Source organism: Danio rerio, chromosome 9 (assembly GCF_052040795.2).
Source record: "Danio rerio strain M-AB ecotype USA chromosome 9, GRCz13ab, whole genome shotgun sequence".
Taxonomy (NCBI): Eukaryota; Metazoa; Chordata; class Actinopteri; order Cypriniformes; family Danionidae; genus Danio; species Danio rerio.
This window is the reverse complement of record NC_141029.1, coordinates 39,613,798-39,641,306: the sequence shown is the minus strand read 5'-3', so window position 1 is coordinate 39,641,306 and position 27,509 is coordinate 39,613,798. Positions and strand designations below refer to the sequence as shown.

Here is a 27,509-nt window from a genome sequence, read left to right as displayed (position 1 = left end):
TAGTAAAAAAAAATAATAATAATAAATTGTTCACAGTAATTTTTTCCCTTATTAGGAAAGACTTTTTTTTTTGCAAATTCATTACGTACTACCATTTAAATTGAAGTATTATTTCAGAGTTTGCCTGTTTTTACTGTATTTGTGACACATTTTTAAAATTAGAGTCAAAACAGGCAAATTGTGAAACAATATTTTAAAACATACACTTAACTTTTTCACTATTTTAATATATTAGAGATGTTTTACATAACAAATTAAAGATCAGATTAAAACTGTTATAAAAAAACATTATCTTTGATTTCATTATTGGTTATTTAAATAGTCTACAATATTTTCCGTTGCTTGTAAGTGAACTATGACTATGTGTAGTAAATGATGCTCCATCTGAAAGCATTCGGTGGAGATTCACAACTAATCACAGAACCCTCTTTACTAACAAAATGCTCATAAAAATGGTTAATATGGTTAATATACGCCTATGGTTAATTAGGCAGCCCTACCCTGAACCATTGCGAAACAAAGTAGTTTACAGGATCATTTTTCCCCTTATTAGTAAACACAATATTTTGCAAATTCATTATGTAATACCGTTTAAATTGAAATATTATTTCATAATTTGCCCGTTTTTACCCTATTTTCATACAATTTTACAAATAGTCAAAACAGGCAAATTGTGAAACAATTTTTTTTTTTTAAATATTTCAAATAGTTTTCACCATTTTAAAATAACAGAGAATTAGGTTTAGATAAAAAAAAAAATTAAAGATCAGAATCCTTACTGTATGGAGTTCTAAAAAACAGTTGAAAAACAGCTGTCAGCTGCTCAAAACTAGCAGTGTGTTTGCTTAACTTACAAAAGCTTCCATGCTGAAAACTGTGACATTTACTGTAGGGGTTGTCTTTAAAAAATACATTCAGTTTAGATTTAGATGAGTTTGAATGAAAGCGTCTATATTTGTGCTTCTGTGAACATTCTGAGATGGGCAGTGGAGAAAGAGAGAGTGGGAGATCAAAAAAAGTGAAGTACTGAGGGAGAGAAAATGTGTGGTCAAGTGTACTGTGGGTCTCCCAGCAGTGCACATAGAGATATTGAGCTGAGCTGGCATTTAATCCATACTTCACCACAGACCTCAACAGCAGGAACTGCATCCTATAACTGTACTATGAAATCAGCAAAAGGGCTTTTAAGCAAAATTGGCTCTCGCTCTAATGAGGGGGAACTAAACATTTTGTCGAAAAAGGGACATCAATGGTTTTGCAAAACATCCCACCTGTTAAGTAATTCAACAACTGTACCAGATATAATTGAAAAGTAGAAAAGAGAGGGTCTAACATGCTACTGTACTTACATATTTTCCTTTAGTCTCTGTGGCTGCTTGTTGGAAAATGGGCTGCATCCTTTTACATACTCCACACCCTACAAGTAGAAGAGATGTAAAAGTAACATTAGTAATTCTGTCTAAACTTGGTGAGAAAAAAGTGAAGTGTAATGTATAAATCACACAGATTTCACTTCCAGACCAATCAGCAACAGAAAGTGAATCAATGTGTGTCCACCCTGAACTAAGGCTTCACTACAAATCGAAATGAAATCAAAATCTTTATGTAGGCAAAAGTTGTGACTCATATATATCTTGTCAGATAATCTTGGTTTTGGGATTGAATCTCTTTCCGAAGCCCAGAGAGCACTGTCAAACAGAAACTACAAATATGCAGAAGAAGAAACCCAGAAATCCCCATAGCAATTGCTAAATAAACACAAAATTTAATCGGCTGTATACACAGTTAGTGTTTTTCAGTAAATTATAATGTACTTTCAAATAAACAAGGCTGCTTTTACAGCATCGATGTTGTAATGTAATTTCAATGTATTCAGTTGAATAGACTTAAGCAGGGCTTGACATTAACTTTTTTAATCACCAGCCACTGTGGCTAGTAGATTTCCAACATTACTAGCCACTTGCCATTTTCACTAGCCACAATTTTGTTGTTTGGAAAATATATTTAATATGCACAAATTTGACTTTGACATGCTAAAATTACTTAATTTAGATGTTGTGTTGTCCACATGCCTTCTCATTCATTTCACTTTTTGTGTGTGTCGTGTATGAGCTTGCTCACTGTGCATGAGCAAATGGGTTGTGTTGCAATGCAATTAGTTTTTATTTCACATGACTTTTTCAGGGCTTAAACTTAAAAATTTACCAAATTTATCTCTGACCACACTAAAAAGAAATAAACGTTTTTTTGCAACAAATTTTAAATGTGTCAAAACAAGCAATAGCTGCACATGCATTTTTTATTCAACAAAATTTTTTTTTAAATTGATGTTTAAAAAGATCTATTGTCATGTATTTAAAATATGCACAGTAATCTGGCTAAAGGTCCCAGATCAGCAGTTACTACGCTTAAATGGGGAGTTAATCTCATATTAAAGCAATGTTATTGTAAAGGATGACAATTAAACTATATTAACAAAAATATCTGTAAGCAAAAGAAAGCAGGTGAAACACACCATGTGATAATAAATGGATGATCATGTGCACACAATTAATGTTAGGCCTGTTAATAATCTGTTCAAAGAATAATTTGCTTACGAAAGGATATATGTAACTTTTATTATTTTTTTTTTCAATCTTGAGCTCTTGAAGCACCAGGACTGTGGGTGCACGAGCATTTTTGTCTATTCTATTTCAAAGAGAACTGATCGCACCAGTTGCACTTCCTCTACACACGGTTGTTTCCCGCAATGGGAGCGAGCGCACTTTTTAACAGTCGCGCACATCACATTACCAGTGCGCGTGAGTAATCATCCTCTCATAAGGTAACCTGCTTTTGCTTGCGCGAACATAGTTATTTTTGTCAGTCGTGCTGCTTCTGGATTCTAAGATCACATTTTGGCCGATCCTTATTGTCGAACCCTGCTTTAAGAAAACTACAATGTAGAAATGATTTCCAACCAGCCAAAGAGGCTAGTGGGAGCGGCTGTCCTACCCGCCAGAGCTGAAATGTACCTGCATTTGATGGGTTGGCGGGTGTTAATGTAAAGCCCTGGACTTAAGTGTTCATTTAGTTCATAAAAACAAAATGAAAGACTGTGTAACCACTAGCGTGTCAGGAGAAGCAGGCTAGCACAGAAACTCCATTGAAAATACTAGAGTAAACTGTAATTTGTAATTTTAATGACATGACGTAGGGAAACTTGTAATATAATGCAGTGCTTATTGTCCCAGGACCAACTACATATTGTACATCTATCAGGCAGTGAAGATCACTGATTTTTAAAGAAAATAGATCCTAAATGTAGCAATTTTGTAATAAAAAGTTCACCGGAAGTCCTTGGACTGACTTGCTGAAGACTAAAAGTCTGTGTGCATGTACCCCATTGTTTTCATTGATTCGATGCGACTAATAATCGCACGACTACATAATAATCTCACAAAATGATTTATTTTAAACACTCGGCTGATGTTATGAAATGAGTTTAAAGTAAAAAAAAAAAAAACACTATCAAAGGTGGTATTTTCACATGCTTTCAGAGTCATAGTTTACTGAGAAGCGTTGCAAACAGCTGCACAATATATCATTTCAGCATTTATATCACAATATGCTCATCAGCAATAGTCACATAGCAATGTCCAGTCTGAATTATAGTTGGCCAGGAGATACAGACTTGTATTTAGTCACTGTATTAATATGTAATTTATATGACTTATGCAAAAACATTTCTTACTTTTTGTAATTTTTTTGTCTTGTTTCTAGTTCAAATATCTACATTTCAAAACAAAAACAAGATTATTTCACTTACCACACTGTCAGATAATTTCCCTAAAACAAGTAAACAACTCTTAATTTTGACTTATTTCGTTTGACGGTGAAAACAAAACAATATTTTAACTTGGAAGAAATTGGAAAGCAGTTGTTTGCAAATTCATTTCACACTGTTGTTCAAAATATTAAGGTTGGGAAGAGGTTTTAAATGGGCTATGAACTGAGAAATTAAAATTCCCTTCATCTTTTGACATATCTTCTGAAAACAAACAGTAAAAATAAATAGTCTGTGGATGTGTGGATGTACTTTTCAGGGCTCAAAATTAACTTTCTTACTTGGTAGCACCGGTGCTCCCAACCTGAAATATTTAGGAGCACCAGAAAAAAATTAGGAGCACCCACCAAAAATGAATGATATATTTGACAAGTTGTATATTAAGGGATTTATTGTATTTGAAAACACAATCAAACATCAATTGGGACTAAAAAAAACACAGAAACAACTATCTAACTAATGCTGTGATGACTTAATATTTGTGCAATAATTCTAAAATGAATGTTGAATAATTATAAAATATTATTGATGATGATGATGATGATGATGATGACAATAATACTAATAATGAATTATATTTCTCATCATCATGCTGCTTTGAATGTGCTTTAATGTAAGTTATCTGCTATGTAAAGTCCTACTGTTAATTTATGAAAAATAAATTGATGGTTTGCATCAAACACAAATGAAGCATTGTAGTGAGAAATATTTATTTTGTACTATTGTTTTATATGCACGTCAATTTAATAAATAATAGTTCTGCTACAAAACAAACGAAATAATATAATAAATCATTCAATTCAATGCTGAAAGCTGCAAAGCAGTCATCAGTAATTAAATAGAAAAATAATATACACCTCAAGAAAGAATAGACAAAAGAAAGTAAGAAAAGTCTCACTTTTAAAAGTTTTGGTTTCGGTTCGTGTCGTTTTAATGCTCAGCCTCGTTACGCGCTGAATTGCATCTTTCTGTGTTTGCAGGAAAGCATGCGAGTCAGCCGACCCAATATATGAGAGGGGCAGAGCAGGATTCTCCCGATGACCACCAGCGCAATACTATTCTTTCTTTGTTATTACCCGCATCAGTTTAAACGCAGTAAAGGCAAGCTTCTTTGGCGAATGTGTTTTAGCGGACATTTGCGCTGTTGCAGCCTGATCTCACGAGGAAACGTATGAAAATGTTACGAATTGCCGTGAGATTGTGTTGGCTGAACACGCAGTGCATGCAACGCATCGAGATTCAGTGTACTTTTCACTCTTCAGCCGTTTGCATTCCCCGCGGTCACAAAAGCTCCCTCCCTGTCATCTGACAGTGGAAAGTCTTGAGTGATTGACAGCTAATATGAACCAATATAACGGCAGGGAAGACCGATTTTACCACGTTTTTAGAAAAAAAACAAACAGGTCGCACTACATTTATTATATGCAGTCGCACGAATGCTCCCAATATATATTATGAGGTCGCATAGCTTAAATTTCAGGCACATATGCGACCAAAATGGTCGCAATTTCGAGCCCTGCTTTATATTTAATGACATTCCAGACCACATCAGGAAGAACTTGGTCCTTTAATTCACTTAATTTTAATGAAGATGTCTTTATAAGCAAAGCCTATTTCGTTATTGGGTTTCAGAAAGTTTAAAAGGCTTATTGACAAATGCTGGACATCTTAATAACATCTCACAACTTCCATCAAACACACAAAGTAACACTTCACAAGATTTGTTTTGCTACAGCATGGCACATCTTGCATGATTGCTCACAGTTTACATCATATGAAGTGTCTATTAGTGGAGAATTACAGTACAGGCAGGGGTGACTCACATGGGGCGTAAAACATCATGAGGATTGGCCTCTCCTCTCTTTTTAGCAGTTTTCGGAAATCCTGCAAGCCAAACAACACAAAGCCAGTGAGTCAAACACTCTGGGTTGAGTGCCAGTAATCTTTAGAAGAGTTTCAGGTGATCTCATTAAAATCAATAAACATGGGCACAGATTTCCTGGTCCAGTCCGCTAACATGGTATATCATTTCATTACTTCATCGGACATCAACACAGTGCTAGTACTGTAAATGTGTCTGAGTTGATGTTGTTGTTTTTTTTTTAAAGAAGTCTGTCTTCAGCCACTGTCATCTGCAATGTGTTTATATAAATCTATTTTAAATACATATAAAAAGTTAGATAAAGTTAGGGTTAGGTTTAGAGTAGAGATGTAGGTAATTTTTTTTTTTTACAAAGTAAAGTTTTTAATTAAAGGGTCAGCTACTCCAAAAATCGAAATCATTCTTTAGTGTCCATCTTTGCAAGACAAATGAAAAAATTTTCAATTTATTAAGTATTAAACCAATTCTCTTGACACTTTAAGAAATGAATTCAATAATTTTCCTTCAGCTTATTCCCTGATTTATCAGCAGTTGCCACAGCGGAACGAACCACCGACTACTCTGGCATATGTTTTACGCAGCGGATGCCCTTTCAGCCAAAACCCAGCACTGTGATTCAATGAATTCAAAATGATATACCGTTTGTAATTGGCTTTCTTTACAATACCTGGATTAAACTGATCGATTAATGGATGAATGGACTTATTTTTTCTTTTCAATACAAATGTTTTATAGTATCACAATTCTGGGTTACAAGACCTCCAGTGAAAAGAGGAAATCTCTATTTTATCAAACACTTTGTTTGTATTTCAAAATGAAGTCTTATGGGGTTGGTACAACTTGTAGCTTAGCAAATTATGATAAAATTTCCAGTGTTAAAACTTTAATATTAAATGTACAGCCATTCATAGTTCGATTTTGAATAAAGGTTGTTGTATTTTGTAACCATTTATTTTATGGTGTTACACATGTTACATGTATTACAATATTACTATTAATATACTATTATTTAATTATGCACAATTACATGCGACTAACCTAAAACAAAAGGCACATTCTAACCCCAACCATTAAATAAGGACATGTAGTTAATAAATATTTATATTTTATACTTTAATATAATGATAGTGTAACTATACTATACTAATACTTTTTAAAACAGAATTGCACTGTAACAAGAACACTGTAAAATGTAGTTTAATCAAAATTTATACTCGAAACGTTCAAATTGTAAGGCTAGCACATTAAAGCCGACGTTTGTTCCTGGACACACAGTCCAGCCGCCAGATTGATCCTCTAGAGACAGAAGAATAGACAGGTTCTTCTGTTGCAGATTTCTTTGCTTCAAGTCTTTTGTCCTGTGTGAAGTTCCCACACCTGATTAATACTCAGCAGAAAACTGATCTTCACTGCAGTGAGCGAAACTTACCTTCTCTGACTCGATGTGAACAACATCTTTGGCCTCAGGGTTCTCCTCCCACAGGGGGGCACCTGCAGGGTCTTTCAGAAACGCCACCATGGACTAAAAGAGGAAAGAGAGTAGACAGAAACTTTGAAAAGAGACCATCAGAGAGCCATCGGTCACTGACAAAATGAAATCGATCACTGTTAAATTTGAGGAATGGAACTAATTATAGAACATTCTTGGGGTGTAATTGGATGTACACTTGCACTGAATTAATACTGAGTTAGCAAATGCTGAAAGAAAGTATGACTTTTATCATGCAAAATCATGTCTATACTCTCATTTTCAATAAAAGTGTTATGTTCTTTATTTCAAATAAATAAATAAATAATTAAAAGCCTACTGACCTTAACTTAATTATGAATATACACAATTACAAAATAAATCTTTTACAGGTTTGGCTCTTATTAATGTGAGTACAAATGATTTTGTCAACCCCAGTGGGTTAAAGTACCTATTAAACTTATTACAAAAAAAAAAAAAAACTACTAAATTATGTGTTATGCAAGTGTAGATTATCGACAAATACCTCAGGACTACATGGCATTTATTAACATTTTATGTGTATTTTCTTATGCTCATAAAAAGTGTTCATTAAAATATTAACATTGCCTTGAAATGTAAACAGGAAATGAACATTTACTAGTACTGGAACTGATTTCTTTATTACTATTTTCAGCCCATGCTCATTAGAAAATACTTGCCTCAGTCTACATTTTTGCAAAACATAATAAGTTGCTCCAGCTACATTTTGTTGCATGGTTCAGGTGACAAACTCACTAGAGGGCGCTGTCTAAATTTTTGCAAATCTGAAATGTTACTTGTTGAATACTTGTATGTTTCATTGTAGATTTAGGATGCACATCCTTCTTATACAGGTCCATGAGAAGGTGGGGCTTGTTGTATTGATCACAAAGCAACACAGTACAAAGTGACCTAAACCCTTTTCTAGACTGAATAAATTGTTTTCAAGAGCAAGAGTAAGATAAAGTGCTCTGCGACCACAGTTTTACCTTAATTATGCGTTGCTTTTATCTCTTGTTTGAAACCAGCATCATATAATACCTTACAAAGTGAGCTTCATTAACTACATTAATAAAACTCTTTATTTATTAATAATATGTGCCTGTAAATGTCATTAGTGTGAAAAGGAACAAAGCTGTTGGTATCAAACCCCGTAGCCTTTATTTTAAATAGAAACTGCAGACTTATATTTAAGTTTAAAAATCGTGGGCTGAAGCACATATTTCAGTAACAGATTAGTTTAGGTCACAATTCACACTATTAACTACTTGCTTATTACCTGCAATTATTAAGTTACTAACTATTGATTAGCAGTTATAAAGTATGATCTTATTCCGTTTCCCTAATCCTATCCAAAACCTAAACCCAACTTCTACCTTACCAACTATTAATAAGCAGATAATTAATAATTTATTAAGCTAGTGGTGTTAGTTAATGGTTTGTTAATACCGTGAATTTTGATCTAAACTAAAGTGTTACTCATATTTCCAATGAGCCTGTGTTGCTAATTTTGCTTCACATTAATATTTTAAACTTGCTCCAAGTGCACCTTGAACATAAAATGTAGTGAGAGTTATAAGCCACAGAAAACATTTTCCTCTTGCACAATTACAAATTTACCTCCTAATCTATGCAACCTATAAGGAACTAAAAAACCCCTCGACATGAAGTGCTGGAAGTACCGCTGTACCAAGCGAAAATGAAGAGCAATATGTGGTACTTATCAGCAGGTGCATTTAATAAGAGCTCTCCATTCTTTCCACACCAGTGGCTCCAGCGAACATGTCCCATCACAGTCTCATCATCCAGCAAAAGCTCAGCTCATTCATTTTTAACATATTCACATTACAGCTCCTCTCATTCCACAGCCATTCATCAACGCCTCGTCACATTCGCTCATAATTGAGCTGAAAGGCATGTGGAGAATGAGATAGGTGAGAGAAACCAATGGGACAAGTTTGATTCGCCTTCCTACAAAACCATACGCTTTTTTCTGGCTCTGTTGCTTCAGGCTGAGCACTGTGAAATAACAGCCACGGGAAAACTGTGGACGTTTAGCAAGTAAATAGCAACACAGACTGATTCATCCATTCACACGTGACAGAGCGTGCATTCGGAAAGGCACTGATGGCGTTTTCTCAAAAATGCAATATATATGTCTAACAAAGAAATATTGATGAGCTGGATTCGAAACAAGGCTTCTTAAAATGCTGTCATTTTTTGTCAAAGATGACTTCAGCAAAATGCAATTTTACAAAGAAATTACCTTAATTGTGGCTGGTCTGTTGTATTCTGTGTGGAAAGTCCCATCCCTAAAAAGCAACACAAAACCAAAAGATGAATCGCTGTGTTCATGGCCCTCAATAATAATAATAATAACCTGCAAGATTTCAACCACCACTTTTACATGCATCTCAGAAAATGGAGGTGGTTCTTACTTGTAATGCAGGAGCTCAACTCCTTTGGTTTTCGAGCTGGGGTCTACCTTGACTTTTTTACAGAGTTTGCGGCCTTCTGAATCCCTGTGGTGGGGAATGTACAGAAAAATAAAAAAACGAACTCTCATGAATAAACATGAATATTATTCTCATATAGTGTTACAATACATATTTTCTGTTATATTTGAGCTTGTCAACTTTAACACATTAATGCATTGGATTCATTTAAATTTTAATGCAGATAACGCAAATAAATTGCGTATGTAGATATGAATCATTAACTAAATTTACATCATTGTAGTTTAACAACCACAAACCTGCAGGCATACATTTCTATTGTAACCTGTTAACCGGATTTCACTTCCTTCTTTGTGATCATTTTAATTCCAAGAAACATTTTATTCAGTGATGTAGTAAAGTGATTATTCATTCAAACAATCATCCCCCCAAAAAAGGACTTGCAGCCAGTTTTTAGTGAATTATTCATTCTAATATGTGCAATTTAATTATAATTGATTAATTCAAATGTATCATTGTTTAATGCAGATAATGCAATTAAATTGTGCATGTGGATAAGAATCATTAACTAAATATATACGTCACACAGTTGCAGAGTTTAACAGCATACATTTCTATTGTAACCTCTTATCCTGATTTCACTTCCTTTTTGACAATAAATTTAATTCACAAAATTCCAAGAAACAGTTTAGTTAGTGATGTAGTAAAGTGATAATTCATTCAAACAATCATCACAGAAACAGGGACTTCCAGCCAGTTTTCAGTGAATTATTCATTCTACACTACCTGACAAAAGTCTTGTCACCTATCCAAGTTTTAGGAACAACAAATAATAACTTATAGTTGATCATTTGGTAACAGAAGTGGCTTAAATGAAAGGCAAGGGCCTCTAAATTACACTTATTTTACCAAAATAAAATATGACAGTAAAGTCTGACTTTGCCATGACAAAAGTCTTGTCACATAAAAGAAATAATGTACAGTATAGAATATAAAGTCATGGTGCAGTGGAACAAGAATTAATATTGTGTATGACTCCTATGAGCTTGGACAACTGCATCCATACATCTCTGCAATGACTCAAATAACTTATTAATAAACTCAATTGGATTGACAAAAAAAGCGTTTAAAAAAGCAAGATTATTTGGATTCATCTTCAATGCCTCCCCCATCTTACTCCAGACATGCTCAATAATGTTAATGTCTGGTGACCAGGCTGACCAATACTGGAAGCGTTGACTTTCTTTATTTTCAGAAACTTTGATGTAGAGGTTAAAGTCTGATTCATAGGAAAAATCTACCTTCTGCCACTTTTGCAAATGATCAACTAGAAGTAATTATTTGTTGCTCTTACAACTGGGATCAATGACAAGTCTTTTGTCAGGTATTGTAATATGTACTATATTATATTAAAAAAGCTTACAGAAGTTATTTAACTTGAATAGTCACCTTTTGTTTAATAATTAAGCACATTGTTTGCATACTCGATTCAATTCTAGTAACTGAATCTAATAAAAAATATACTATAAAATGAACCAATGAAAAAAACCAAGGCTTGAGCGAAGTAAATTCACTATAGTATCTGCAGGCACAATCAATTACCTTCATACTTTTTGTGCAAACTCAGAGGCGAAAGCGAACATTAAGTCACAGCGAATTATGCTCAACAAATATTATAATCACATTATTCTATTATAACACAAGTGCACGAAGGACATTTGTCATGCAAATTGATGCAGCCAAAAAGTGAAGTGATACAATTAATGTCCCAAGACATTAAATAAATTGCTGTAGCAGCAATACGAGCGCGCTCATGGGAAGCGACAGATGACCACAGCAATAAGCTAATGTATGGGCCGCTTCTGAGTTTTGGCAAACCCTGTCATTCTTCTCTTTTTGAAGGACAAGACATTCAGCTGCTTTTGCTTTAGTGTATTACACAGAAACTCTGCTTGCTTTAATTCAGAGCCACAGGTCTTCAGATAAGAAAAAAAGGAGTATTTCCTTCAGCTCTACTTTTGCATGTAGCAGAGTGTGCTTTAAAAAGTGTTAACATTGATTTGTTTTTTAACAGATATGTGGTACTGGTAGCATTGTGTACACAAAATGCTTCACTTTATTTCCCCAGACTTCTTTTTGAATCATTAATTCAATGTGTGTTTTATAGGAAGAATGATTAGACATAAATAAAGATAGAGTAAGTACTTATCTAGGATAATATTAAAGCAGCATGTAAAGTAGCTATATCTTATCATGTGGACACATTTTTCAGAATGCAAACAAAATAATTTTGTTCCATTTTCTCAATTTTTTTTGCACAAACTCTACCACGGAAGGAGTTTATCATGGTAAAGCATATGGACAAATGTACTTTGACTTCTAGTTGATCATTTGGAAGATAAGGTAGAATTTTCACATGAATCATCAGTTGAACTGCATCCCAACTCATCAGAAATACTGCAGAAGACCTATTGGAACCCACATGGACCAAAGATTCTCACAAAAATCAGTCAAGTTTAGTGAAGGAAAAATCATGGTTTGGGGTTACATTTAGTATGGGGGCTTGCGAGAGATCTGCAGAGTCGAAGGCAACATCAACAGCCTGAGGTATCAAGACATTTTGTTCTGCCCATTACATTACAAACCAAAGAAGAGGGCAAATTCTTCAGCAGGATAGCTCCTTCTCATACTTCAGCCTCCACATCATAGTTCTCGAAAGCAAAGAAGGTCAAAGTGCCAGCCCAGTCATTAGACATGAACATTATTGAGCATATCTGGCGTAAAATGAAGGAGGAGGCATTAAAGATGAATTCAGGGAATCTTGGGAGTCTTGCAAGAACGCTTTTTTGCCATTATAGATGACTTTTTTAATAAGTCATTTCAGTCATTGCAGAGATGTATGGATACAGTCCTCCAAGCTCCTGGGAGTCATATACAATGTTCATTCTTTTTCCACTGCATCATGAATTTATATTCTATGCTGTACAATATTTCTGTTTGTGCACAAAACTTTTGTCTTGGCAAAGTCAGACCTTACTGTCCTAATTAAATAATTTAAAATCAAGGCATGATCATATTTCAGTTTGGTTAAATAAGTGTAAGTCTAGAGGCCTTTGCCTTTCATATACTGTAAGCCACTTCTGTCACTAAATGATCAACTAGAACAGGGATGTCAAACTCGGTCCTGGAGGGCCGGTGTCCTGGAGAGTTTAGCTCCAACCCTAATCAAAAACAGCTGAACCAGCTAATCAAGCTCTTACTAGATATACTAGAAACTTCCTGGCAGGTGTGTTGAAGCAAGTTGGAGCTAAACTCAGCAGGACACCGGCCCTCCAGGACCGAGTTTGGACACCCCTGAACCAGAAGTTATTATTTGTTGTTTCTAAAATCTGGATAGGCAACAAGACTTTTGTCAGGTAGTGTATTATCTTGAAATATGTGTATCATTATCGTTAGATATAGAAAACAATTATCGAGACTGCATTTTTGGCATATCGCCTAGCCCTAGTAAAGCATTTGTAACTTTTGTAAGAATAAAAGAAATACTGGAAACATAAGCAGATACATATTTACAAGAAGAAAATTATATTTTTTATGTTTAGTACAAGGTTGAGACTGCAAACTATAGAAAATAAACTGAGAGCGCATAATTCAGTTAATATTTATTTGAACTTTCTAACTGACAAACAATTTTTTGAAGAATAACTTTCACTGCCCAAAAAATAAATAAATAAATAAATATATATAAATAAAATAAAAGCTTGGCTTTTAGGAGTTTCTGGACCTATTTTTAAACTTTTAGGACTTTCTGGAGTTCCATGTCCTATTTATGGGAAAGTGCCACATAGGGATTAAAAATAATAATAATAAATTCATTGCACAAAAAAAAAAAAAAACAGAACGCTCCAGTTACCGACAAATTTATCTTTGTCATATACCCGATGACAAAAAACTAAAATAACAGCAACAAAGCACTCAATCTTCAAACTCACACCTTAACAGAACCTGAGAAAAGAAAGGACCCCCAATTACCTGGTCCCACTGTCACCACACATACACCCACACTCTCCCGAAGAGATCCAGATCGCTCAATTGAAAAGACTCCCTTTTCCCTTGAGTGATAATGAGCATGGAAATGTATTACATAAGGACAAATAGGAGCAGAGAGGACTCGGCAGCGATCTAAAGCCCCATGCTAATGGAAATTCAAAGAGACGGAATTCAATTATGCTTCTGACAGCATCCGCCCCCAACCGGCTCCGTCCCTTAAAGGTAGATGAGAAGCCATCATTAGCGTTATGCATTTCCCACATAACGCCTTTGTGGGAGGACTGAGAGAGGTGCGCTGGAGATCAGAGCTCAGGCTGTCAGGTGGGAAACTCAATTAGACATGCTGTGTGTTGAACGAGCTGACATCGGATCACAGATGCGTACCCCTACAATCCTGTTCGGTGCTCCAAAATAATTGGTCATCCTTGTCAAGCACCGCACGACATTCTAAAGCATCAGAGTCATGGGTCAAGTCAATATGTTTTGCTTGTGGGGAGTTCGAGTATCCGAGGGTCAAAATTGCTGCTATCGAACAAGATTTTTTTTGGCCCCAAGCAAGTTGAGAAGACAAAAATGGGAAGTTTAAAGCCAAAACACTCTTTTGGAAGTTTACAAACTTTTGGCTTGCTTGGTTTGGGTCAGTGGAGCTGCCCTTTAGTGTATTGTTAAATTATTAATATTAAACTTAATTGAATAATTTTTAACAAACCAGAACCACACCAGCATTTTACTATATATTTTGCTATCTGCTTGATATATTGAATATGTTCCATTATTAAATGTTGCTATCTAATTTACTTCTTCGCTTGTTCTTCCTTTTAGCACAGCTTTGACAATATTCTTAGTGACTTTACTTGACTTTGCAGATAGAATCAGAGTGGATTGACTTAATATTTTATTGTTTTCTGATATCTAAATGACTGGGGTAAATTAAAAAATCCTAAGAAACTTTGTTTGGAACCAGAAATTAGGGCTGCATCATACTGGAAGATTTGATATTGTGATGTTTTACTTTTCTGCAATAAATATTGTGATATGAATACAGTTACACAAGATAGTTTGGATAGAACTAAAGTATTTGATGTTTTTCAGGGCAGTCTAACAGTATCCAGGCACAGAAATTGAATAACCACAATGCAAAAACTAATTTTCTTACTTTGTTTTGTCTCATTTCTAATCCAAATATAAAAAAGTTCTAAGAGCATGTAAAAAATATTGTTTGGTTTTTAACTTCAGAAGAAATAAGTCAAAATTAAGAGTCATCTGCCTGTGGTGTAAGCAAAATAACCTTGTTTTTGCTTTGAAATGTAGATTTTTGGACTAGAAACTAGACAAAATACAAGACAAGACAAAAAGTATGTACATTCTTTTTGCCATAAATCACACAAATTTCATATAAATACACTGAATAAGTGCAATTCTGTAGCTCCTAGTCAACTATAACTCAGACTCAACTGCATATCTTGCGATGTGATAGTGGCAGATGCAGACATTGCGATATCGATGACGAACTGATATATTGTGCAGCCCTAACTGAAATTACCCATAGAATGAAAAGCTCAGGTTTGACCATATTTGGATCGACCATGGATATTAATTAATTTACAATGCATATTTTATTTAAAATACCTATTTTCTAAAATACATACAATTAATTTAAACTACATTTTTTCATTAAAAATAAAAATGTATTTTTAATTTAAAATACATCTATTAATTAATTTAATAGTAAAATACATCTCACACCATTAATTAATTAATTTAAAATACATCATGAACCCAAGAGTTCATGCCATTCCTGTTTTCACTTAGGAGTACAGTAAATACATCCAAGCTTAGATAAACATAAAAAAATAAATAAATAAAAAAAAAAAGGGGGGGGGGGTGTCATTGTTGTAATCTTACAAGGAAAAATAGTCGTTAAGCCTGGGGCGTGCATATTAATTATGCTGCTTGGATCATCAAAGTCTGTGAAATATTATGATTGCTCTGTTTTTCACTCGTATTTTACACTTGTGGGATTTACCCAGGCTTGAGGCTCAAAGAATGTGCTTTACTGAACTTTTATCATTCATCTACACCTAGGTATATCCAGATATTCATTCTATGGCACCTTTAAAACCAATAAAAGTTTAAAGGTTCAAACTAAAGGCAACTGCCGTATTTTAACACATTTTCGTTAAGAATCCTATTTTATCATTCAGACTTCAGGATAATTGCATTCCCATTTTCTTCATACCAATCCCGCTCTTCCATGACCTACTTTTTTTTAATGGTATCCCCCAGTGGACTGCAGTTGGCGATCTCTCAGGTCCCTGTCATCTGAAGGAAATATGTGGGCGTATCTCTGCTTTGCTCTATCACACTGCAGCCTGTGCAGAGTTACTTTTTTTATACCCAGCTTTATATAAGTTTCTCGCATTGGGGACCCAATGTACCCAAGACGGTCTCATAACATGGTTCTGGGGAAAAGAAACCACCATGCCTGCATGGCTAGCATAATTCACAAAATTATAATTTGGTATATTTAGTATGTTTAAAGTTACAGTTGGATATGTTTTTGGTACAGCAGAATGGGAAAATTATTGCTCATTTATGCATAGTGAGTTATCAAATACTTTGTGGCTCTGTTTTTTTCAGGGCTGTCTTGATTTTGAAATTATTGCAATTAATTTGTTTGGTACACAATCATACTGACCCAAAAGCTAGAACATTATGTTTACATTTACTTTAGTTTATAAAAAGATGCAGTTATATTTGCCTGCCACATCCAACCATTTACAGTACCACACAGCCATTGAGAAATGATTTAGAGGCAAGCTTTGACTGCTAAATCTCACAAACATATTTTCTAAACAGACAGAAGATGCTGAGCTGTCCTGAACTTGGATTTAAAAGAACAAGATAATTCATACTACAATCCAACATAATCCAAGAATCTGAGGTAATTACCAGTGTTGGACACGGTTTTTTAAAAGAGTAATGAGTTATACTGTAGTTACTAGTTACTTCTCACAGATAGTAACAGAGTTAGTAACTGATTTTCATTATTATTACTTTAATTGTTAACAAAACATACAGGTTGAAAAAACAATATAATGAAATATATCAATTCAACTATAGCCACCCCCCTCCCCTGCAGACTCTTTAAACTGGGGTATCCAATGAATAGACGTTAACAAAAAAACAAAGTACAGTATCAAGTATACAAAATAAGTCAATCATTCTCTATCCTGATCATTGTTTTGAGCAATAAACATGGCGATTTTGTCAGCAGCTGAAGTCCAGGGGCCTCATGTACGAAGACTTGCGTGGAAATCTTACTAAAACATTGCGTACGCACAAAGCTGTAAATGTGCGTACGCAGAAAAAAATTCAGATGTATGAAACACTGCGTACGCCGAGTCTCACGCATATTCTTTTGTACATCCGAATGAACGTGAAACTGAGCGCAACATGCACGAGCACAAAACCCCTCCCTGCCTCCTCCCCCGTATGAATATGCTAATGACTATGCTAATGGCAAAACCCAACGAAAAAGCAACGGCAAAAGCAAGCAAAAAGAGAAACTTTGAACAGAATGTGAATTGGAGGTGCTGCTTTCGGAGGTAGATCGGAGAAAAGCGGTGTTATTTGCAAGTTTGTTTTTCGGAATTAACAACAAAAGAAAAAAATAGAGTGGGAGAGTTTAGCTGATGCGGTTAACACAGTTGGGTCTGAACATCGCACTGAGTGCATTAAAAAAAAAAAATTGTCTGGTTTATATCTGTAAAATGTTGCAGCACTCTGAACAGTCTCAGTGGCGCGCTCGTAAGACGCTTGTGAACATGTTTTGACATGTTCGAGCATGAACTCGGCTCGAATCCAGCGTCTGATGAACTCTTTCTTCTTTTTTTCCCCGCTACATATCATATTTTGCCAACTATTTCTCACGAGAAAGACTAGTAGGAATCATTAATAAGTTTGTGCATCATATTTTATTTGCACATTTATTGAATGGAAATGTTTCTGATTCACGCATGCAAATTCATCTTCAGATAGTGTCTTTATAGCAATGTGCGTGCAGTAGATCGCTCAGATTACATTGGGAAAACAGGCGACCGCTGCAAATTGTGCTTTAATGTTTAGCTGGTCAACTGTATGGTATGGAAATCTTACATACCTACTAGATGAACCCGTCTCATACAGCTGCCATTGCAAGGATCAGACACTTTGTAGAGAAGAATTTAACACAACTGCCTCTAGGAGTCGCCAATGGAAATAAAACAGACACGCACAAAAAATGTGCGTACGCCTGCCAAAAAGCTGCCGTGAACCTGCGCACATTCCCACGTTCAGTTCATTGTTAGTAAATCCAAACGTGAGCGATTCTGAGCGTGAAACCTGGCGTACGCAAAGTTTTTGTGCGTACGCAGCGTTGATACATGAGGCCCCAGATCTTTAATGTACTCATTTGTACAAAGTTCACTCTTTGTACAACTTAGAGCTGTGGATAAGTTCAACAATATAATGTCCTGAAGTTGTACCAACCACTTTTCCAAAATTACATGTCCAAATTATGTAGATGCAGCTAATGTTGGGCTAGGAGTTTTTTTGCAGAAGTTAAGCCAGCCAGTCAAACAACTTTTTGTAGCTTTGTAAGACGTAGAATCATCACTCAGTAATAGAATGAAGGAATTCACAGGTACAGGATATTCAATAATTTTAGATAAGATATACATTACATAATTACACTGGAAAAGTAACTAAAAATTTTGGTTTCTCAAATGACTATAAAATAAAAAAACAACTTAATTTATAAATAATTTAAAAATATTAAATTTATTTTTTAAATGTAAAACATTGTACACTAATCTACACTATTTTAATGTTATTGTGGGACAATTCGAGAGACAACAGCAGCATGTCCTCAACTATATATCTAGATACTGTTCAGTTTAATTCTGTCTGAGTAATGAGTGTTTGCGGGGGCGAAAAACTAAGTTTGATATGCTTTGATGTCATGGCTTTGTTTCCTCCTTTGGTAGCAGAACTCACGAAATCACAATAACAAATAATATACAATAACGTAGATTGACCAAATTATGAAAATAATCAAATCCTCCAGAAGGTTTTGAAATAAAAACAAGCTTTACATAAACATACTTTGACAAAAAAACATCAACCCCAGTCAAAAAAACCATGAACACTTGTTAAAATGTCCATCCAGACTGCCAAAGAGCAAAATTGATTGAAACTCACCCACAATTCACCCAAGCGATGGTCCCTTGACCTTTCACAGCCTGAGCCACATCAGACAGCAGCTTTAGATGAGCATCTCCAGATGAGGCTGAGGATAAAAAAAGTCACATTGAAAAAGACCGGAGAGAAACAGAAACACATTTAAATATGATGAGCTTGTATCCTATACTGAGCCCACAGCACCTGCATGACCCCTGCGGAAAGCACACTATAAATAGACTCAATTATGTGCTTAATTTCCCTTCAGCTCATTTAATTTTTCATAATTTTACAAATATATTTTCACATTTAGCTGGTACTGATTTGCATTTTAATAGGCTACTAAGCGCACCATTACCAGTTAAAAAGATCTGGGGTTTTCTACGGTACTCTGATTAGTGTTTACATAGAAGCTCTTTATCTTTATATTGCACAATCAGTCAGATTAATAACAGACTATTAGGCTTCATGTAAACACCGATATGCTGGGCTAACAAATCTTTGCATGGGAATGTACAGTATAAATGGAAATAAAAAGATGCACTTGGGTAATAACACAAATTATGTGGATTCAGATTCAAACATAATTCCCATCATTATAGACATACTCTATATTAGTTGTCTAGAAATTTAACTATAACATGGAAAATATGTGACGGTCAAAAAGTTGACTGTATAAATGGTAATGTTTTTTTTTTTTTTCAGATAAATGATGGTCTTTAGACCTTTGTTTACCAAAACTACCACAAAATGTTAAGTAGCACAAGTGTTTATACATTAATAATATTAATCAATGTTTCTTAATCAACAAATCATTATATTAAAAAGACAAATATAATATAATTTAGCTGGCACTTTTATCCAAAGTGACATACAAATGAGGAATACAGCAAGTAATAATAATAAAGAGGCAAATAATCACAAAAAGTGCAATAAAATATAGTAACATACTTTATTATAATTTAGTAAAATAAGAGCCAGAATAAAGAAACAGAAAGCAGAGAAGCCTTTTTATGGCTTCTATATAAAATAGATAACAAAATATCTTCAGTGTGTAAAAGTATATGGGTTTCTATGTTTGATTGGTGCAAAGTCGATAAAAAAGCAATCTGTTGTGGAAATGAAACGCTATTGATTACTTGTATATTGTTGTGCAATAAATAGCACATCCATCAATTTTTCTTAAAGTGAGCGCTGAAGGATTGCCACTGTCATCAGGGGAAGCACAATTTTTACGGTTACTGAGTGATTAAAAGGGCAGGGCTAAAGGTGTTGCTCAAATATAACAATATAAAAAAAAATATTACAATATAAAATGGAGTCAAATTTGTAAAAATAATACATAATAATAAATAGCTGACTTTATAACTATGAGGTGGATTCTTTAAGCAATTGTATACAAAGCTACAATGTACATGGGATTTCATTTTTAACACTCCACCTTTTTGTTTACACACAATACAGACTTTTTTGCCTCTTCACAAACTATTTAGTTGTCTATGATACAGTGGGGGAAATACGTATTCAACAATTCACCATTTTTCTCAGAAAGCATATTTTTAAAGGCGCTGTTGACTTTAATCTTTCACCAGATATTGATAACAACCAAAGAAATCCATATATGCAAAGAAAACTAATCTAATTAGTTTACAAATTAAGTTACATGTGTAATAAAATGAAGTGACACAGGAAAAAAGTACATGAGCACATGAAGAGAGAGAGCTGTAGAAAGGCAGTGAAAGCCCAGACAGCAGTTGAAATATCTCAGTAGTTATTCAGCAACCCTCAGCCTTTTCATCGTTATAAATTAATATTAGCTGCTTCGGTCCAACATCTACATTACCAGGATAATAAAGATGAAATCAGAGTGGACATTTCAGCAAGACATTGATCCAAAACACAGACAAAAAAAAAAAAAAAAAAACTTTCGGAGAAAGAAAGTCAAGCTGTTGAATGGCCCAGCCAATTACCTGATTTGAATCCAATAGAGAATACAAAATGAAGATCAGATTTGTAAGATGAGACCCACAGAACCATCAAGATTTTTACACTTTGTAGTAGTCTGTGTAAAACCCACACCTGAGCAAGTGGGTATATGCCGAGCTAGTGAGTTTCCCATACTGATAAACTTCTGGTGACCTGTTCATGTCAGTTTTTTCCCCCCATTTTATATGGTTCCTTTTACAGCATCGATGTTGTAATGTAATTCAAATACAATCAGTTAAACAGACTTTGGCATTCATTTAGTTGCTCAAGTGTAAAATGAGACAAAAAGCCGTTTGCTCGCACGTGCCCGTCAAAATCGGCAGGCTAGCGCAGAAGCTCCATTGAATTTACTGGGGTAAAATAAATGCTCATATTATAAAGACATTTTAATGCAGTGCTTCTTGTACAATCTGAGAACCACTTTATATCAAATATCACTCAGCCCGTGGAGATTGCTGATTTTGAAAGAAATCAGACCTTAAACACACAGTTTGCATTGGCATACAATTCACTGGAAACGATTAACCCAGGTTACTGGCAAATTAAAAGTCCTATTAGCATGCTTCGGCATATACCCTATTAATGTGACCAGATTCTCCATATGAGAGGCATCTTTTAGATGGCATCACCAAAAAAAACTTTCTTATAAGGTATGAATACATTTCAGTAGTTCAGTACATTCTTCTTGTCACATAACTTTTTTTTTTGTTTTGTTATATTTTTATGCCTGTATTGTTTGAGTTTTTACCAAAATATGGTTCAATTCCATGTCAACAGCTCCTTCAGAAATATTTTTCACAGAAATAAAATATGACATGTTGAATACTTATTTCCCCCAATGTAGATAACTGACATAACATTTATAGTATATTTAGAAAAGCATTTAAAAAATATATGTTAACAAATAAATCGTGAAAAATTATAATGAATTTATTGTATTTTACTTCAATTTAATTTATTTATTTATTATACAAAAAGGTTAAGTGAATCTCTGCATTTCTGCCTATAGTACTCGTGGTGTTGAAAGCATTGCACCTCAGTACAGAACAACAGCACACAGTGTGAAAAGTACTACGTGTGGAAACACACTGACAGCTTCACTACACCCCAGATTTACACACATGTGACTGTGATTTCCTACTACACAGCTGAACCCATGATCTGCTTTTCTTCAAATTAATCGCACTGGCCCAAACCAAAGGGACGATAAATTTAGAGTCCACAGTTTATTTTGGGCTTTAATCGAAGGAATGGAGTTGAATGAGAAGTGCGTCTGTGCTCTGCCTGATCATGAATGCAGTCTGAAGGGACTTCCGCAGTTAGCAGGAAGCCTCTAATGGAAATGCTTCACAGGATGAGCGGCGCTAGTCGTCCATCAATCAAACACACTGCTCGATACACCGTCTCATCCAATGACCTCATGTGCTCGAAATGAGTCGTGAATTATGAAACAAATAAATCTCACACAGCAAGACCTTGAGAGGCTCTTTCCCTTTGCGTCGTGGGTGGGAGATTGTTTATGGACCGTTCATCCATACGGTAGTCATATATGGCGCCGTGCCTGTTAGTCCTGATAATAAGTAGTGATGCAAATGCAGCTATTTTTTTTCTTCTTCTAATTAAAGGTAAAGAGAGATGCAGTACTCTAGATGTAAGTCCTATATGCTTCTCTGTTCCTTTAGAGCTTTGTCTGATATCCTGATGGTCTAATGAGTGTGGGAAGTGAAGACAATACTTAAATATATATAAAAGAAAGTTGGACCCCATTTAAGATCATGTGACTGTGTGGAGATCTGGTTCTGCTATATGCCAAGCAATGTTGGGTGTAATTAAATGGACGCACTTTACAATAATGTTTCATTAGTTAATGTATTTACTAACATGAATTAAATTTGAACAATACTTGTAAAGCATTTCTTAATCTTATAGCATAATCAGAGCTTTCTTAATGACTTTCCCCAAGTGTATTTATGCATACAGTTCAAACCATGCAAGCCTAAGTTAATTTTTGTGCATTATGTCCTGAAATGTGTCAGGATGCAAGCAACAATTAATGTTCAGAAGCGTAATCATAAAATATCTGCTTCTATGGGGAGTTTTCTTTCTCCAAGATAAATACCATCATGGCAGAAAGACAGAAGTTTGAAGACGCTTTTGCTGAGCAAGTTAAAGTCAGCATGTTTATAGCTAAAGCAAGCCTCAACAGTAATTATGCCTAGATGTTCACTTTCACGAACATTATCACTGGCATCACCACAAAACAAATGATCAAACTTTATTTTTGGAAATGTTAAGTACACATTGCTTAAAAGGTTCAATCAGCACTCGTTTTTAACAGGGGAATTAATTTTTATTAAGGTTTTTTAATGCTCACCAAGGGTGATAAGCACCATATCAATAGTAAAATTACCAAAACGTGAAAATATTACCATTAAATATGACTGCATGTAATACTATTATGTCTCTTTATAATTATGGCTCTTTATAATGCTGAAAAAAGTTTTGCTGTACAGCATTTTTGTGAAAACCATGAAATTTTCTTCAGGATTCTTTGTTAAATAGAATTTTAAATATATAAAATATATTATATTTTATATATTATTTATTGTTATATATTACTATTTATATGTTATAAAAATATTCTGTTACAAAAATAAAATGTACAATTATTTCAAAATAATTCTTGAACTACACTGTACAGAACATGATGAAAATAATTACTGATACTGCATACTGATTGTATCTAATTTTGCTGATATTTTCATATAAGTAATATTTGCCATTACAGACCAGTGGACTTTATAGTCCAGGCGTGGCCAACCCTGTTCCTGGAGAGCCACCTTCCTGCAGATTTCAGTTGCAACCCATATCAAACACTTCTGCCTGTAATTATCACGTCGTGTTTAGGTCCTAATTAATTGATTCAGGTGTGTTTGATAAGGGTTGCAACTGAAATCTGCAGGAAGGTGGCTCTCCAGGAACAGGGTTGGCCACCCCTGTTATAGTCAGTCAATAACATGGACTTCTTAAAATGACTTAAACTTCTATGCGTTTAGAATTTAAATTCAAAATTGTTTTAATACATTTTATACAGTATATGAAACATAATTTCGGAAAAAAATTAAACATACTGACCTGACTTGGTGTATAAAACAAGAACATTAGTTCTGGTCCTAAGAAGTTTCTTGAAATCCTTATGGTCATTGACTTTTTCTATGAGTGGAGAAACCTTCACTGCCTGTAGGGCGGACGTCACTGCAACCTACGAAGGAGAAACAGAGAGAGATTTGCATTTTCCACTTTCAAGATTGAATACAACAGCTTGTTCAAAACAATGTGCCAAAATAGATAGTATTTGTGTGAAATCATGACAGGGTGTCAAACTCCGTGATGACAGAAGAAACAACAACAACCATTACAAAAAAGGGCCATTATAAGAAGCTACTTCACGTATCAGTTGCTTACCACTTTAAGATGAGTGGAAAGTCAGAGTTGGCCACAAAACAGGAAAAACATACTAAAAATTCTGATAAATTAATTAAACAAATGTAATAAAAAGAAAAAAAATATTGAAAAAGAAAATAAAATAAAGAAAAATGTTACAAGTGTAGAAATAGCAGTTAAAAAAACTACAAATAAAATAATAAAACTAAAACTAAACTAAAACAAAAATTAAAATTAAACTAAATAAAACTAAACAAAAGCTTAAACAAAACAAAAACTAAAACAAAACAATAACTAAAAACTAAAACAAGCCAAAAAACATTTAAAGTGTCCTAGAATTGCATTTGATGCGAGTTTCCCTGCTCTTTGCCACACTCTCCATTAGTCTTCCCCACAGAGGCATGTGATTCTGGTTTCAGATGGAGCTAAGCCGATAAAGTGACAACAGATAAAGGTGCTGTCATTTAAAAAAGGAGAAAAATGACAAGATCAGACAGGCCATGTCACAAACAGAGACAGCGACCTAGCCTATCATCCATCCTCATCATCTCCCATGCCACATGCTTGGCAGAAAATGACCAAGTTCAAATGAATGCTTAAAGTTTTGCAATGAGAATTAATTTGGTCAATCAAAATACTGTATTATAGAAAACTGACACATTTGAGACAGAGCTTCTATTTCTAAATACCAGATATTAAAGAGGATCTTACAAAGAATAATGCAAACTTTGAAAATAATACTGAATAACCATTTATTATGACAGTATATACAGAATTCCTGTGTTACACTCAAGGCCACATCACACTTACAGTAAGGTGGATGAGTTTTAAAGGGGTTTTAACATTAAGAAGCCACAAACAGTATGCTTAGATCTTTTGAGATGCATGATGTTCTAAAAACACTAACTTTCAGAACTTCTTTCTTGGTCAAAAACAGGCATTTATTAAAACTATGAGGTACACAAATATCTAAATTTAACATTTGTTTCTCTGTGGATCTCAAATTAACTTTTCAAGACAGCACATGATCATTTTAGACTGACTTAGAGAACATCGAGTGCTGCAGTGATGACGTGTTTTTGTAGGTCAACCCAGAAATTCAGAAAAAATGCCAGAAAAATCACCCTTATACCCTTGACAAAAAACAGCAGCAGCAGCAGCAAAAAAAGGCGTATAGATTATTGAAATGAAATAATTATTGTGAAAAAAATAAATAAATAAACTAAACCAAACTATAGTGAATCTTTGCAAGTCCACTTTATTAGAACCATTTCCAGATGCAAATAACAGGCTCTGTTAAAGCATTATACGGTATATAGTTATTCATTTTCTGCACAAATTGTATTATTATCAAATTTAAGAGTTTTATTTTAATGAAATAATTCATTTTAAAATGATAGGACTGACCACAGCAAAAAGAAAGAAAAAATAGAAAGCATGCAATTACAGTATAAGCATGAGGCTGTGAAAGCAGATTTATGAATAGATAAATTATTATTGATTTTTTTGTCATTATGGATAATAATATTCCTGACAACCTCTGAAGTGCACACTAGCCACTTATTATTACTAACCACCTTTTCCAAAACAAAGGAGTATTACATGTGTATTTTATTCTTATTTAATACATAACATTTTATGTTAGCAAAATAAAAATAATAAAGTATGAAAATAGCTTGAGTCAACCACAGACCTGATTTCAGACATTAAAGTCCCAACAAACCGGGACTTTTTTTTCGTATTGTAATGCAGTTCCTAGAAAAACAAAATTTAAAATGAGAAAACAGTGGGCGTGGCTTGTTTTTTTTTTCCTGCGAGTTGATTGGATGTATTAAAGTAGGCATTTCATTCTGAAACATGGGGAAAAGGGTTTGGTGAGAGTTATTACAATCTAACGGACACTTCCTTCTCACTATTTCAGTTTGCAGTCAAAACTGACTGTTGGAGGGGTGTGGTTAAGTATGGTAGCCACACCCAATACCTCAAAATCAAGTAATCTGAGAATTTAACAGAAAACAAACAAGAAGTGCATTTTCTGATTTCAATTAAAGATTAGAAGGGCAAACTATTCTTTTCCTAATGACATGCACAGATAAATTCTTCAACACAGTACGGCAATGTTAGCTAGCAAGATCATATGGTTAGTTTTGATTTCATGGGGACTTTATTAAAATTTTTTATGTTTTTAATGTAAAATTTTAAAAGTGCAATTATAAGCAAGGCTGTGAAAGCAGATTTATGAACAGATAAATAAATTTTTTTTTTTTTGCCATGATGAATACTAATATTCCTGATAACCTCTGTAGTAGCCACTTATTAGTAACCACCTTTTTATATTTTGTATTACTTGTATTTTTTTACTATGTATTTTTATGCTAATGTGATATATAACATTTAATGCTAATATAATACAATGTGCAAATATCTTAAGCTTGTTTCGACCACAGACCTGATTTCTGGCATCAAAACAAAAAACCAACCACACACACAACCTCCAAACTTTGGCCCCGTTTACACTGCAGTTAGATCTGTTCTATGACTGTGTCAACACGAAAAAAAAGAAAAAGAAAAACACATGCATTTGAATATTCAGAGAATGGTTTTGATAGATGGAAATAAATCAGATATAAATCGGATATTTGACAATGCGATTATCATGTAAACAGGCAGATCGGATTTATTGAGGCATTCCGTTTTGTACGTCATTAAACTTGCGACTATGTGGTGCTTCTCCGCAGATTAATGACATAGAAGAAACAGTATGTGTGGAGATATGAAAAATGGAGGAAGAAACGCCTTTACAAATGATCGACGTCGTAAATTGTATGGCAAGTGTAAATACATGAATCGTTTATGGGTCACAATTAAAAGAACGTGTAAACGAACAGACAAGAAAATCAGATATACTGTAGGCAGCAAATCGGAATTGGGCATCAAGACCTGACAGTGTAAACGGGGCCTATAGAACCACAGGTGCTGAAATCCCTATAAAAATGTCTCTGTTTATTTCAGTGAAGCGCTCTTTTAATATGCAAAGGAGGCGTGGCTATAAGACAAACCAATAAGAACTCTTTTCATTCTAGGGATCATTTAATAAGCTAAGGAAGCTTTAAAATACTAACAAATATTATAAGAGACATTAACGATAAAAAGACT

General features: G+C 34.3%; 1 protein-coding gene and 1 long non-coding RNA gene across 4 annotated transcripts in view; one reads left to right on the top strand and one right to left on the bottom strand.

The window, feature by feature from the left end:
* Positions 1-27,509, bottom strand: part of pdia5 (protein disulfide isomerase family A, member 5) — an 84,493-nt gene that overhangs the window by 43,328 nt on the left and 13,656 nt on the right. For both annotated transcript variants that reach the window (XR_015498890.1, NM_001113576.1), the window contains 7 exon segments: positions 24,045-24,171; positions 18,945-19,032; positions 9,636-9,719; positions 9,464-9,509; positions 7,138-7,230; positions 5,650-5,710; positions 1,350-1,417 (listed from right to left, as the gene is read on the bottom strand). Coding sequence is in view for 1 of the 2 variants with exons in the window: in NM_001113576.1 (NP_001107048.1) it covers positions 1,350-1,417; positions 5,650-5,710; positions 7,138-7,230; positions 9,464-9,509; positions 9,636-9,719; positions 18,945-19,032; positions 24,045-24,171 (567 nt within the window). In the remaining variant the exon portion in view is untranslated.
* LOC137496491 (uncharacterized) overlaps positions 1-27,509 on the top strand; it is a 65,319-nt gene that overhangs the window by 24,270 nt on the left and 13,540 nt on the right. Inside the window, exon 3 of one of the 2 annotated variants that reach the window (XR_015499741.1) lies at positions 4,807-6,652. The exons of the other annotated variant lie outside the window; for it this stretch is intronic. This is a non-coding gene — a long non-coding RNA (uncharacterized LOC137496491). Of the gene's footprint in view, positions 1-4,806; positions 6,653-27,509 lie in introns of those variants that run through there. 2 annotated transcript variants of the gene reach the window in all.